The 16001-nt window shown below is 35.3% G+C and overlaps 1 protein-coding gene across 2 annotated transcripts in view; it reads left to right on the plus strand.

The window, feature by feature from the left end:
* Positions 1–16001, plus strand: part of Npat (nuclear protein, coactivator of histone transcription) — a 36166-nt gene that overhangs the window by 11111 nt on the left and 9054 nt on the right. The window contains exons 3-14 of one of the 2 annotated variants that reach the window (XM_076925228.1): positions 971–1031; positions 2075–2147; positions 3869–3909; positions 4454–4678; positions 5835–5922; positions 6996–7080; positions 7718–7809; positions 7899–7986; positions 9438–9534; positions 10552–10680; positions 12991–13923; positions 14095–14607. In XM_076925228.1, the coding sequence (XP_076781343.1) occupies positions 971–1031; positions 2075–2147; positions 3869–3909; positions 4454–4678; positions 5835–5922; positions 6996–7080; positions 7718–7809; positions 7899–7986; positions 9438–9534; positions 10552–10680; positions 12991–13923; positions 14095–14607 (2425 nt within the window). Of the gene's footprint in view, positions 1–970; positions 1032–2074; positions 2148–3868; positions 3910–4453; positions 4679–5834; positions 5923–6995; positions 7081–7717; positions 7810–7898; positions 7987–9437; positions 9535–10551; positions 10681–12990; positions 14608–16001 lie in introns of both variants that reach the window. The other variant, XM_076925227.1, reaches the window with a different exon arrangement.

Below are 16001 nucleotides of genomic sequence, written 5' to 3' on the forward strand. Positions count from 1 at the left end.
CTTAGCTAAATATCCTGCCTTCTCAAACGTATGTTGGGTAAGTAGTCTCCATAAGAGCTATATCCCAGTTTCTTTTTTACTTCTTTGAGTTGGGATCTTCCTAACTTACTTTAGCTGGTCTTGATCTTTCTCTGTAACTCTGACAGAACTTGAGTTTGCAGCCCCCTTCTGCTTTACCTTCCCAGGTACTTAGGAATACAGGCCTATACCATATGCCTTAATCTAGCACTGAGGAAGCCAAGACCAACCTGGGATTTATAGTAAGAGGGGAAAAAAGTGTAGTGTTGAAAATTGAGTGGAAAAAAGAATGTAGTTGCCTGTCACACATCTTCCTCAGTATATTATGCATGTCTTCAATATTGTCCAAAATAAAAGTTTTATACTAGTATGTCTACAGTCAATTTTAGGTATTTAAAGAATTTATTGCATGCTGTTACTTTTTTTGAATCAGAACTCTTGGTTCCAAAATCTTTGCTCTTTTCTAACCTTAAGTGTGTGATCATACTATTATAACAGACTACTCATGAATTGTATTCATAAGAAAAGGAAAGGCATGAGGGTATGTTGACAGAAATAAGAACAAAAATGTACTGCTCCTTAGGAAGGATATCTCATAGACACGTATTTTTAAAACTTTATTTTTACATAGTTTACATGGCTTTCAGGTCAGCCAGAACAGGTTTGACATGGGTCCTTATTGTTTCTTTTAAACAGTTAACAAAATACTACCTCCAGGCTAAAAACTGCTTTTTATGACCATGATGTTTGTTTTACATAAGGATTTATGTCACAGTTCAGACAGGCAGAGTTCTTTCAGATGTGTTACACATACCTTTAGTGAATGTTGGTGACCTGCTTCTCTACCCTTTCCTTACAGGATTTTCTGCACTCTAGATCTATTCATTGGCTTTTATGATGGGAAAGTGGTAAAGTGTGTGGTTTGGTAATTCTTGATCTTTTTGCTTTCCAGTCCTTATTTGGAAAAAACTTGACAACAATTTTGAATGAGTATGTAGCTATGAAAGCAAAAGGTAAGAACTTGGATATTGTTGTTTTAAGATACAGTCTCATTAAAAGCCTTGAAAACACTTAATCTTATTCTGGTAAGACATATTTTACTGAGCCGGGTGGTCCCAGGTTTAGTCCCAGCCCTCGAGAAGCAGAGGCAGGCAGATCTCTGTGAGTTCAAGGCCAGTCTGGTCTACAGAGTGAGTTCTAGGACAGCCAGGAGTAACCCTTTCTCGAAGAACAACAGAAGATACATATACTTTACTGGGAAACAGAATTTATTTCTGCTTTTATTGAGTAAAACCAATTCTAAAACTTCAGATGTTAACTAAACAAAATAAGCCAGAACTCGTATTTTAAAATGAAATGAAACTTAGCTTTAGGTAAACAAATCAATGATAAACAAATCAATGTTATTTGCTAAAATATTTTGAACTGATAATTTTGACTTCTGTGTATTATGAGAGTAGGCACAGAACTTGATCAAAAAAAATTGGCTCATAGTTAACATAAAATAATAGTTCTTCAAATTTCTGGTGAGTCAGAAGGGAATTACTCTCTTGACATTGTTTCTATAGTTCTAGTTCATATCATCAAAACTATTACTGTTTGATTAATTGTAAGATAATAGCCAGAGGAAAAGTAGCTTTAGCTTTATTGATGATAACTAGATGTGCAGATATCGTGTTAGGTGCTTTATGTTGTATCTCAGCCTTTAACCCAATAAAAAGTATTGTTCATAGATGTTTTTAATAAAGAAATCAAGGATTAAATTTGCAGACATAGGGATTTGTTTGCCTTTCTTTAATACAAAGAAGAGATAAGATTATTAGCCTCACAAGTTATTTAGATATATTCATATTAGATTTGCTTCTCTGTGGTTTAAAAAAAAAGCCACCTCAGTATACATTTGCACACTGTTACAAATAGGCTTATTCTCAATTTCCAATGTAACTTCAACAATTTAGAGACAAGGGTTTTGTTTGTTTTTTCCTGTTATTATCTATGTCTTGTTCAAAGTGAAAAATGAATTTTTTTTCAGCTGAGTTTATTTCCTCTTATTTAGAAACATCAAATGATGTCCCAACAATAATGTCATCTCTGTGGAAGAAGCTAGACCACACACTCTCTCAGATCAGGTATTGTGCCCATTAAGATGTGCTGATTTAGTAATGCAAATACACTTTGGATATAGGACTTCTTATGATCTTACGATATATCCATGTAACATCTTTTTAATTTCAAAGTTTTGTAGAGGATAATTGAGGTTCTTATTCTAGATTTGAAATAATTTGAAATATTATAGGTTTAGTAGATTTTTATTATGATTTTAATAAATTATTTACAAATGAGTGAACTTTTAATATACAAAAATTTAGTGGCATTCCCAACTTTGCATACCAATTTAGAAACAGTTTAGACTAAGATACAAATTCCTTTAGACAACCATTTCTTCATTACATGTTCAAATTGTTGACTTCATGCCCAATTGGTTCTTTCTGGAATTTTCTAGTATTTTCTCATGGTATGAATACCAATACTGTCTATGTAGTTCACAGCCAAGGAATGCCAGGTTCAGCATCCTTGGAAAGACAGCCTTGTTAAAAGTTTTTGGACATCTCTTATGTGATGATAGCATCTCAATGAAAAACCCTTTCTCTCAAAGCTATAAGTGAATATTTCATAAAACTTCAATAGAGGCCTCATTTTTACCCTCTGGCGAGGCTAGTGGCTCCAAATGGTTTCATCCTAGCAGTGAACCATATCTTATTTGCTAGTTTTGTCTTTATATTTCTTTCCCTAACTCATTCTTCTGCCCTTGGAAATAATCTTCAGAAGATTTTTTACAGGGTCTGGAGAGGTGACTCAGTCAATAATAGTGTCACTATACAAACATGCCTAGACAAGTTGTAGACTTCAGTTTTGATGAAAGTTCCTGCTTCAAAAAAAGAAAAGGTAATGAGAAATTAAGGGAAGAGCCCGATATTACCTCTGCATTCCATTCACTGAGTATGCCACATATGTACACACATTGAACACCAAGGATACATACTGCACATACATAACAAAAAATTGATGACTTTTACAGCTCAAGTCTCTCAAAGTCACAGAGTTTTGAGGGTTTGGTAAGGGAGTTGTTTGTTTTGGTAAGCTATTGGATACAAACAAGATTCATTTTACACAGGTTTTTCTCAGAACTTTTGTGTATTACTAAAAAAAAAAATCTTTGTTCAGTTCATTAAGTTTTATTGATCTTGTTGGTGGAGATTTGATGATTTTGATAGGAACAGGACACAATGTCTATGATTGCTTACCAAATACATTAAAAATAATTATAACTTACAGAAAAATAATTAGCTTCTACAGTGAATTTTCTATGTGTGCTTTTCTACATATATGGAGGCTCAACAAAACAATTTCATTGTCATAATATGACAACAGGATGTCCCTGAACGCAGATTCTAAAGTACTGATATATATGAATCACAGTTTTTAGGAAAGTTTCTGTCATTACAAAATTGAATTGAGAATGCTGTATTTATATGTAGCTTACTTAAACATAAAAAGTTTCTAAAGTCAAGCCAGCCTATTCCTTATTATCCGAGCATTCCAGTGCATAGTGATTAGATAAAAATTTGATTACCAAAATTATGTTGTATGAATGTTTATATGGTTCTGGTTTTCTGCTAAAAGAAATCACAGTTGTATACCTCAAAAGACATGTAGACTCATTTTATCCGAGGGAAATCAGCTTTTATAGTTTATTTATAATTTACTTCATATTTGATGGTAACTAAACCAAAAAATATCTCATGTAAATGTAATACTTAAAAAGTAACTACTTTGTTTCATTTGTTAGGAGCATGCAAAGTTCTCCAGGGTTTGCTGCCCATCAGAGAGGTTGGTATTTAACTTTCATCAGGGTTCAGCATTATCTCACACTCTGTCTCATGAACATATTAACTATATATGTGTGTTACATCTATATTTTCTTTAAATTAATCTTTGTACAATTATTAGACATGTTCATGTATCATAGTTGAGGGGGTTTGAGGTGTGGCTTAGTGGTATACTGAATGTATAGGTCTCTGGATTTAATTCTCAGCAATATAAAACAAAGTTGAAACTATATGTGCATGAATGTGATATATGCAAATCTTATTTTAACTCTTGCATGACAAGTAATCCTTAATCTGTACTTTGAATATCTTAATTTTGGGGGACCATTATAGGATATGGTAGAACAGGTATACGAAGTTGTAATGTTTTCATTTTAGTTTGTTTCATACGAAATAGTTGCATAAAGTTATTTTATGTTTTTCAAGGCTATCTTTTAATCTATAAATCTAACATGTTATAGTGTATAGGCCATGCAACATAGTGTCTTGGTCAGATTCTGAAACTCCTATGACACTGTTAATTTTGTAATGCCCACGTGTTTCAGCTCGAACGAGAAATGGAATTGCAGAAATCAAGCGGCAGCGATGGTTGGCATCTCAAGCAGCTCCCGTCAGTTCAGAGTTACTGGTTGTACCTTATGCTTCAGGACAGTTTACCACTTCTCCTTTGGTAGCCACACAAGCTATTAAACCAGCTGGCCAAATTTCAACTCCAGTGAGGTCAAATATTGTGGTGGTCAACCAGTCACAGCCACAAAATACTGTAACTAGTAAGTTTTTTATTCTTTAATTCAGTTCATCCAAGTAACCATGTCTTACTTTTATAATATAAAATCATGGCCCGAGAGAGATGAAAGAACTCGTAAAGACAACAGACAGTTGTTCAGCCACAAGAATATGATCATAAAACTCAGAATTTTTTTTTTCTCACTGTAAAATGAGGCAGGCTCATCTGTGTAATTTCAAACAGTCAAGAGAAAGAAATTCAAGGTCATTTGCTACACTCCTTCAAACAAAAATATTTTTTACTTAAAATCTAGAACTGTCTTTGTAGCTGAGTCTGCAGATCTTTCTGTTCTAACTGAACTGCAGGCCAACCTTGAACTTGTCTAATTTTCAGATTTGGGGTAATAATTGGAAAAACCTGATTGTGTTTTTTAAACAGAACATACATTGTTTCACCATCTCATAACTGAATGTCAGTCTGTCCTGGAATATATTCCCAATGTACCACCATCTTTCTGTGCTGAACAGTCTGTATATTCTCAGCTGAGTCTTAGAGCTAGAAACAAAGTTAGAGATCATGTGCTAATCCAGATCATGCTTGTTGTATATGTACTTGTTGTATATATTCTTGTTGAAGTGAAAACAAGATAGCAAGAAGTAGGAAGCTGCTTTAATATGTGCTTTGGGATTAGAATTCAGGGTTCATCTCTTATTCCTGAGTCAAGTAATTTTGCCACCCATTAAGACTTCAATTCAGGCATAGTGAGAATGCCCTTAATCTCAGCACTGAAGAGGCAGAAGTATGTAGGTCTCTGACTTTGAGGCCAGCTGGGTCTACAGAGAGAGTTCCAGGACAAGCTGAGGCTACACACAGAAACCTTGCCTTGAAAAATAACAACAACAAAAAGATTGTTCATTTCTGTCTTTCTTCAAATCCTGTTCTATAGGAGGAGCATTCAGTTGATTCTTTTTATACTTTTTTCCCTTTATGTTTCCTTTGTATTTGTCAAGTGTCAACCTTAAGTGTATAGGGACTGTATTGCATTCATCTGTACACTGTCTGTACACTGCCTGGCTCATACTAGTACTCAGAAAAATGTTTCCTGGATTTTAATATACAATAATAGTCAGTATCTAATGTTTGTCATCTCATTACAAGTTAATAAAGTTTGTTTCTTTGGCTTACTGTGTTTTCTTAAGATACAGCTGGAGAGTCTTTGAATATCATTCCTGGTCCTCAGGAAAGGAAAACTCAAACCAGTTTAATGTCTCCTGGTAGACGTAAAAGGTAATTATTTTATATAATCGGCACATTGCCAGTAGCCACTTAAAAACAGACAAAAGATAACTTAGTGAATATTTACATTGACTAGATTAAGTTCTTGAGACACATTCCAAACACATCTTTTACAGTATTGTTACTTCTCTCGATTTGAGTTGTGGCTTTTAATTAGTGGTGTGTCACTTAATGTTTAGTAACTTTCTGTAGTGGTGTACAGAATAATGTTATCGCTTATGAAGGATCTTGACTCATTTGTAGAGTGTTTTCTCAAATGAATATAATGTTAGTTTTATGGTCCAAAAGAATACATTGAGTTATAGCATGACAGCATGTTTTTAGGTGTCATGCTAAGAATGTATGAAGTGTTAAATTATGAAAACGTTTTTTATTTTCACATGTATATTTTGCCTGTTCTACTTCAGCTTGTATTTCTTAAAAATTATGAGAGGTCAGAGTTCTAAATGTTTTTTTCTGATTCTTCATCTGCCAACCAATAATTCTTTGGTTTTTTCTTTGATTAGTTTTTAACTTCTTAATAACATAAAATAGTAAAACTATTAATAACATTTTCAGAAACTTTGAACTTTTTATTATAAAGTCCATGAATATTTAAAACTATTTTTTTCACAAACCCACTAATACAATGGTTTGCATTCCATCATAAGATAGGTGGTGGAGCTCGGAATGTAGCGTGGGAAAACAGGAGCCTGGTATGTGTGAGGTCCTGGAATAAATTCCCATTACCACTAAATAAAGAAGGAAAGGGGGATAAAAGTACAAAGCTTAAGACCACATAGGTAATTTTTGGTTTGGGGAGGTTGTTTTTTGTTTGTTTTCTTTTTTCCATTCATTTTCTTTCTTTTTCTTTTCATCTTTTTAGTCTGTTGTTTTTTAATAGAAGTCAGGTTCATTACATCTGAATCCATGTCTGGTAATGATTTTCTGCTCTTCTGACTTTGTTCTCATGGAAAGAGAAAAAAAAAACGTGCCTACTCCCATGATGATCTCAAAATTTGTATATATATTATCATTGATCTGTTAAACAGGTACTAAAAGACAAACTTTATAATGTATTTCAGTGAATCACAAAAGAAGAGTTTCACATCATCTGGACCACATTCATCAAGGAATTTTCAGGATCCAAATGCATTTGCAGTAGAAAAAGTAAGTGACCTTCCTAAAATTCACACCTTGAAATATTCTCAAATTTAAAAACACTGATGTATACATAAATAGCTACGTGTATTTATGTGCTTGGTATGAATATGAGAGCAACGGGATTGCCTGTTGAGTAGGGAATTGTAACTGGAAAGTAGCAATTAGAGAGCACATATGTGGCAAATGCACCAACTAAAAATTATTTGTGGTTGCCGGTTCCTGCAATTTAGTTGAACGTTTTACCAGGATCAGATAATTGAAGACCTTGTATGACATAATAAAGAATGTAGAGCTGCATTCTGGGTGGCGTGAAGACCAAGTTGTTCAGGCCAGAATGCAGATGGAGACACCAGAACTTGTGTTTCTTTCTAATGATGATTATCAAAACACTGCTATTGATTTGGTTTTGTGACATTTTGGGTTTTTTAATTGTTTATTTAGAAGTGAAGTCTTATCATGAGATCCAGATTGAATTTGAACTCCTGACTCCAGCTTACAATTTTATCTCAGCTTCTGAAGTTGCTGGGACAAAAAGTGTTGATTTGGGGTTGGGTTGGGTTGGCTTGGGTTTGGTTGGGTTGGTTTTTCATGAATAATGTAATATTCTTTCCTGTCTTTTACTGGTTTTTATTTTCTTTTTCAGCAAATGGTTATTGAAAATGCAAGAGAGAAAATATTAAACAACAAATCTCTTCAAGAAAAACTAGCAGAAAACATAAATAAGTTTTTGACCAGGTGAGCTATATGATTCAAATCCCTGATTGTTTTTACTTAAAAACCCAAGTGCACTAACTGTTTTATTGGTCTTCCTTTCTGTATTACAGTGATAGCAGTATTGCTCAAGTACCTAAACAGACAGATAGCAACCCGGCAGAGCCAGAGACGTCGATTGATGAACTCTTAGGACTTCCGGTATGGGTCGCTGTGTGTGGGGATATGAGTATGTGAGAGAGTAGGAGGGAAGTATTGTTAGAATAAAATGGTATTTTGGTTTTATTTTAGAATCATTGCTAAAAAATTACATGTATACAATCTAATTTAAGGTAATTAAAATAGACTGTTTATTCATCACAAATGTAATCTGTTTCTGAACACATTTGAATAGTTAATACAGTACAGTGTTCAAGCCAGCAGATACCTTGGAGTCTGTTAGGAGTGGGGGAAACAAATGCAGTTCTGAGATTGGTGTAAGTGCACTGGCCTCCAAACTTTGAACACGCTATAGACGTTAAAATACCTTGCCAAAGAAATGTAGCAATGGACATGAAGTAATTTGCTGAAACTTGATGCTTCTTAGTTCCTATAGTAGTAAACTTACAGCAGATAGATGGTTTTCAGGGAACTCAGCTCTGGGGTTATCAGGTGATGATGGACTTCCTAGCCACAGAAAACAATTTGTGGAAGACTGTTGCCAACTATATTCCTATATACCATTGGCCACCATAGAGTATATGAACTGAGAGAAAACCTTAACAACCTACAGACTGAGAGATGAGTAAAGCTGACGTAAAGACAGCTATATCAGATATAAGACACTTACAGACTAGGACCAGCATAAATTAGAGGAAATAGAAGTTGCCAAGAGATTCTCACCCTGTACCTCTGTACATAGATTAAACAGGGTAGATTTTTAAAAAGATAGATTTTTTTTAAAGTTGCTTCAAATTTTTTAGATGCCCTGTATCCTTCACTGTCTAAGCAGCACTTTTCAACATTGCTTTATCTTCATTATTTCTAGAACTCTTTCCCACAGCTCTCTCACCCTTCATGTGTGGGAAGTTGATTCTAGGATCCCTGACTTGTGATTATCCCTCGTTTTCTGGTCTCAGAGTACCTCATCTTAGTAGACTCCCTCTCAATATAGTGGCTAATTAAGCCCTCCAAGAAAGCAAGTGACAAAGTAAGCTTTCTCTCCCTGCTGGCCTGCCGGGCACAATGGAGCACTATCTCACCAAAACCTCCACTTTCCTTTGAGGGTTTTGAGAACTGTGGGTTCGTCTTGTGGATGTGGAGGACTGCTGGTCTCTTCTTCACTCCTGCCACTTTGCTTAACTGTCGGGCTGGAGCCATGGGCTCATTCCGACACCCTGATTCTTCACACCTATCGGTTACCTGACCACCCCTCTGTAGTGTTGGATGTTAGTAGACTCTGATCCTCCTCAGTCTTCTCATTTACTGCAGTTTGTAATCCACTATCCCAGGACTTACTTTCTTTTAAATAAGCCTATTATTAAAATCAAAAGAAAATTTTTTGTAGGGAAATATTTACACACAAAAAGTCAACCATACCAAATGTGAATAATTTCTCTGGTGTTAAACCCATACTAATTCTATTTTTTCATGCCTTCATTCTTAATTTACAGAGTGAAATCCACATGTCTGAAGAAGCTATACAAGATATATTGGAGCAAACAGAATCAGACCCAGCCTTTCAGGCACTCTTTGATCTATTTGACTATGGTAAGTATTAGGTATTGATTCTAGCAAGTAGATTCAATTTTTCTCCACTCTCTTGCGTAACCTAACCCAGAATGCAGTACCATCACCTAGGACTTCTGAAAAGCTGCCTGTTTGCTTACAGCAAATGATGGACATGGGAGAGTGGGTCTTTATTTTATTTTTACTTAGGAAAGTTCAACTAGATATAATAGAGGTTTTGTTTTTTCTCTTTTGGATTTGGGTTTTGTTTTTGTATGGTGTTGTATTTTGACCAGCTAACATGAGCTGTGGTGAGTCTGTTATAATACAGGTAAATATAAATGAATTCCCAAAATACAAAGTATTCAGCATTGCAGTTAGAACAGCCAATAGAATCAGCGTCATCTAAAAACTTGTTATGTGGGCCAGGCAGTGGTGGCGCACGCCTTTAATTTCAGCACTTGGGAGGCAGAGGCAGGCGGATTTCTGAGTTTGAGCCCAGCCTGGTCTACAGAGTGAGTTCCAGAATAGCCAGGACTACACAGAGAAACCCTGTCTCGAAAAAACAAACAAACAAAAAAAGAACTTGTTATGTGTATAGATTCTTAGAAGATTTTAATAAACATTTAACATTAACAACCAGGTGTTATGTCATATGCCCATTATCTCAGTCAAAAGGCTGAGTCAAGAGGATCACTTCAACTAAGAACTTCAAAAGTAGCCTAAGGCAGCGTAGCAAAACCAAAAAAGAAGAAAATTTGTTGAGAAAAGTCCTTGATTTTGTGTCTTAGTGGCATATAAAGGAGCATGTTAATGTTGTTTAGGCGGTGGGGAGCATACCTATAATAATTCTCAGGGATTCGGAGGTAGAGGCAGAAATATCAGAGTCATCCTTGGCTCCATAGTGAGTTCAAGGTTAACCTGGGCTACCTGAGACCCTATCTGGGAAAAAAAAATGATCGAAATAAAAGTTACAATGTGTATTTAAGAATGGCAGTATTTGTGCATTTTTTCCTAGTATGGTTATTTAATTATTTTTCTATTATTTTTTTTTAACAGGTAAAACAAAGAACAATAAAAATATATCACAGAGTGTCTCTAGTCAACCTATGGAGACTAATCCTAATATAGTCTTACCTGAAGAAACTAATCTAACAATTAAAAGTTCTTTTGAAACAGAAGAATCAGGTAAGATTTTTATTTTGTTAATGCCATCCAAAATGTTAAAATTAGTCTCAAAAGTAAAAAAAAGACAAAATAAAATATTATTTAAATTGGAAGGTATTTAAATTATTATAGGTCATTTTTTATACTTACACTTTTATGTCCATTAAGAAAATTATACCAATTATTTTTTCTAGTAATTTGATTAAAAGATTAATTTTTCATATCTATTCTTTCATAGAGCAGTAGACACACAATTTAGTAGTAAATAGTATTGTCCAAATGGGTAAGTCTGTAACCAAAATAATTTCATTTGTGCACAGATTCTAAGGCCTGATGTATTAGGTTGATGTATTACTGTTTTTCCAGCCTTCTGAGTTGAGTGACATTTAACATCTGTTTCTGGGAAATTATATAGTACATACTAATAGTCTTGAACTTGGTAATTTCTTTATTCATTCACAGTTCTGTCTTTCATGGAGTACCAGTGTAGCATAGTTAGTTAGTCCATATATAGTAAGCACTTTGTGAATTAAAGGAAAGAATCAGTCAATATCAAAAAAATTTAAAATATAGAATTAAAGTCTTATTAAACATAACACAAATTTAGAGAAATATATAATAGTGTATATAGTTCTCTTAGTTATAAAATCAAATGAAGAAATTCCCTTGGAATTACCTCTCAAGTGTCCTCCCAGTAACTTCCCACTCTGCGCCCTATGTCTCTGTTCTTCAGAGATAGCCATCATCTTCGCTTCTCATAATTTGGTAAACTTTACGCCCTTTCCAGTACCACTTTCATTTATTTAGCCAGTCTGCAAGCTAAGCCTGATGATCATTTCTCCTTACCTGTTTTGATTGATCCATTGTTTTTTGAGACATGGTTTCTCTGTATCCTTGGCTGTCCTTGAACTGACTTTGTAGACTAGGATGGCCACCAACTCAGATGTGCCTACCTTTGCCTCTGAGTGCTGGGAGTAAAAGTGTGTACCACCACATAACTCGGTACCTGCTTTTAAATGCCTGTGGAGTCTACTGTTTTCACATTTGTCTTCAAAGCTTAGATGTGGTGTATCTTCCTTTGAGTTCATTGTTAATAACAAAGCTCAACCCTCCATTTCTTAGGCTGAACTATAATTGAGCACGTGTTTGCATGTTTGTTCACATCTAGAAGATTATGTTTCACTTAAGCTTTATCATAAACAAAATAAAACTCATAATTCTACTTTCTCAGAAAGTCTGGCCAGTTTATTATGAATTTTCCTCCAGGCTGAGAATGGAGTTCAGAGGCAGAATGCTTATGTCGCATAACCCTCAATTTAATCTCCAGCGTAGCAGTTTTAAAAATACCACTTATCCTGTGTTTGTGTGTCTTAATATAGTTTGCACACTGAACTATCCCTCAATATAGAATTAAGTGGGCTCTATACACTTTATATCTCTGTATGATCTTTACTAGTTATGGTAGTTGCAGGCATTTTTCTTGATTTTTCTCTATTATGTTTCTTTCTGTATTTGTTTAGGTTGTCTAAATTATAATTGCTATAAGATTTCGCTATAATGATGCTACATTGTTTCCTCTTATATAACTTCATGTGGTGCGTCCTTTATAAAGCTTTTATTTTATCTTCCAGCAGCCTTTCTTTTTATAAACTATTACAATTTGCACTGTACCTTATCACAGTTTTATGTTCTGTATGTTCATTTTTAGCTCTCTTAATCTCTCAAGGTCATTGAGTGAATCATTCATATTTGCATTCTAGAGCCATGTATATGGTTGTCCTCAGTAAATATGTCAAATGTTAAAGTATACACAAAAATCCTGTTAATTGTGTAAAATGGTCTTGGTCTCATTTCACCACAAAAAAATATATCAGGCAAAATAAGGTCAATAAATGTGGCATCATTTGAAAATCCCATCAGCCAGGAGGCTGAAGCATGAGGATCACTGCAAGCTCAAGGCCAGTGTGGGCTGTATACACAGTGAGACCTGTCTTACAAACATGGGAAAGAGAGAAAAGGTCTAGATAGGCAGACAGCACTATTTCTACTAGTGGTTAGAGCTTATGGCATTTTTGTCTCCTGGTAAATATTGGATGTTCTTAAACCTCTACATTTTCCTTCTTTGTAGTATCTGTTTTTCGAGGGAACTTGGGAAACAATTTTACACTTGTTTACAAAACTGTCTGCAATTAGAAAAGTAACTAGAGAATGGGAAGTAATTGTGTGTCAGTCTTAATATTGGTATGTCCTTGGCAAAGTGGGTTGTACAGGAAAAGTGACCTCTTCAGAAGCTAAGCATACTCAACTTTCCATCACACTGGTGTTTTACAGATGGGCAGTCTGGTCAGCCTCCATTTTGTACATCCTATCAAAATGAAGATGTATTATTAAATGATTTGAAGAGTGGCAACAGCCATGATGTTCTTCCACAGGAATCCCAGGAAAACTTCTCCCAGATAAGCTCTAACATTCAAAAAAAGACCTTTAAAACCGCTGTACCTGCTGAACAGAAGTGTGCCCTTGACATTACCTTTGAGTCTATGTCTAACTTGAGTGACTTGAACCAAAGAGGAAGCTCTACTGAATGTAATGAACACTGTTCTGAGTTATACACCAGTCAGATGCCCACTGAAGCCGAAGTGGCTGTGGGTGAAAAGAACTCTTTGTCTCCAGATATACTCAATCAGTCTCAGTATCAGCCTGATCAGCCCGGCGTGCCAGTGACTTCATTTGTGTCTCTTGGTGGTGAGACCAATGACAAAAACTTAATTCTCTCGGGGAAAAATTCCCAGCTTTTGTCCCAAAGTACTCCACTAACTGCAAAGCCATCTAAAAGTCAATTTTGTGAAAATTCTAACAATGTAATAAAAGTTAAAACTAATTCTCATGGTTCTGAGTCACCAGATTCTAGTGAAACTCACAACAATAAAATTGAAAGTAACAGTGTAACACCAGTTGCTGTACAGCCACAACCAGATTGCCAAGGTAATTCTCCACTGCAAAGCAAAACATCTGAAATTGTTCAAGGTTTAGGTGTAAATGTGACTGAGAAAATAGAAATGCATCTTGAAGAACCAGCCCCTTCAGATAAACAGCTATCTAATGATTCAGCATCTGTTGACTTAAATCCTGTGGAAAGCAAGACAGAGCCACTTCAGTCTGAGAATGCTCAAGAGCCTCCTTCTGTGAAAGATGGAGATACTCTTTTTCTCTCTTTGAGTGGACGTAACAGCTGTGAAGAAGTTGCACTAGTTCCCAGAGAAGGTAATTCTGTAAAAAATAATCATTCGCTTTCTTCAGAATCTGGTGGTTCACTGGGAGTCTCTCCTGAGACCCAAAATACTGATGGGAAGCCTAGCAACTCAACGGAGGTAGATGCTTCAAGTATTGTCTCTCTCAAAATTATCATTAGTGATGATCCATTTGTTTCCTCAGATGCAGAGCTTAACAGTGCTGTGTCTAGTATCAGTGGAGAAAACTTACCAACGATAATTCTGTCTTCTAAATCTCCTGCCAAAAATGCAGAATTTGTTACATGCCTATCTTCAGAAGAAAGTGCAAGTGCTGTTGTATCTGTTGAAGTAGGGGATTCTGGCTCCATGGAGCAGAACCTTTTAGTGCTCAAACCTGAGGAACCCATGGTAAACAACGCTCAGAATGAAGATGGCATTGCTTTTTCAGCCAACATTGCACCATGTGTTCCTAAGGACGGAGGATACATACAGTTGATGCCTGCCACAAGCACAGCGTTTGGCAATTCAAGTAACATTCTGATAGCTACCTGTATGACTGATCCAACAGCTTTGGGACCAACTGTCAGTCAGTCTAATGTAGTGGTATTGCCTGGGAGTTCTGCACCTATGACTGCACAGCCTCCTCCACAGACACCACCAAAGTCTAACAGTGCATTTGCTGTCAGCCAAGCTGTGTCACCAAACTTTTCACAAGGTAACTCATAAAAGCATATTGGAGGTGAGCCTGGGGTATAGTTGAATGGAAAAGCACTTGTGCAAGGTCATGGACTCTATCCAGCACTGCACAGAAAAAGATAATTTGTATGTGTGTATAATGTATATGTGTGTGTGAACATATTTTGGAGTGTCTCTGAATTGTAATCTTAATTTTCTTGTGTGGAGTCACAGACCAGGAAATAATATAGATAGTTCATATGACAGAATACTCTATAAATAGTTGCTTATGCCTCTTGCCATCCAGCTCAGCCAGTTTTTGTTTCCTTTGAACAGTTTTTAATCTACAACACTAAGCTGTGAGAAAAGAAAGCCTAATTCATTACATAACTGTATACATACTTAAACTCAATGTTTCAGGATATTTATTTTTATTATAATTTATAGTTTTTAAGAAATTTGTCGTCTAGAAAGACTTTCAAGAAAACATTTTATAAAACTTTCTAATTTGTCGCTATCTTCTGCCATTTAAAAATGATTCAAGTCTTTAGAGGCTCCACAGGGGGATCTTGTGTTCATTGTATGCTAGTTTACAAGCAGTTAGTAATTGACAGACTTATATCAATTAATTTATGTTTCAGAGATAAGAATTTACACATGTTCACCTGCATTTCCATGTGTACTGGCTCACAGACATAAAATGGTTTGATTAAATATTAGCAACTAAGTATTAAGTTTAGGGAATCTATTTCGAATGAGATAAAGGAGAGACCAGAATTGGTACAGAATATTCTTGACTTAGAATAACGAGGTAAGATTGACTGTTAAAAGAAGTCATTATAATGCCAAAAGAAGTAAAATAAGCATTCATGGATGTTTGGGAAATTGTCACTTTGCATAAAATAAGATCAATTTGACAGGAGTAGTTAGTGTATTAGGAAAAGGTTTGTTTACAGAGCAAGACTGAATTGCTGCTATTGCTTTGCTTCTGGTTAACTCATGAGGACCATGTAGGCACTATAATTTTCCCCAGAAGCTTGTGTCAAGTTGACATAAAACTAGCCAGCAAAAATTAACCCCTTGTCGTCAGCTTGACACATGAATATATCATTGTTAAGCCATAACCTTTCTTTTTTTGTTTTTCACCAAGATCAGACATCAGTATCAACATTACAATATTAAACATTCCAAATTTTAAAAGTCCCACTTTCTCTAAAAATTCAGACATTTAAAAATTCAATCTTTGGGGGCTAGAGAGATAGCTCAGAGGTTAAGAACACTAGCTGCTTTTTCAGAGGACCCTGGTTAAATTTCCAGCACCCACGTAGCAGTTCACAACTATATGTAATTCCAGGGGATCTGACGCTCTCAGTCAGACACACATTCATGCAAAACAGTATAACAATAAACAAATCTTTTTTAAAAATTAGGTCT

This window comes from Arvicanthis niloticus, chromosome 26, assembly GCF_011762505.2.
Source record: "Arvicanthis niloticus isolate mArvNil1 chromosome 26, mArvNil1.pat.X, whole genome shotgun sequence".
NCBI classification, from domain to species: domain Eukaryota; kingdom Metazoa; phylum Chordata; class Mammalia; order Rodentia; family Muridae; genus Arvicanthis; species Arvicanthis niloticus.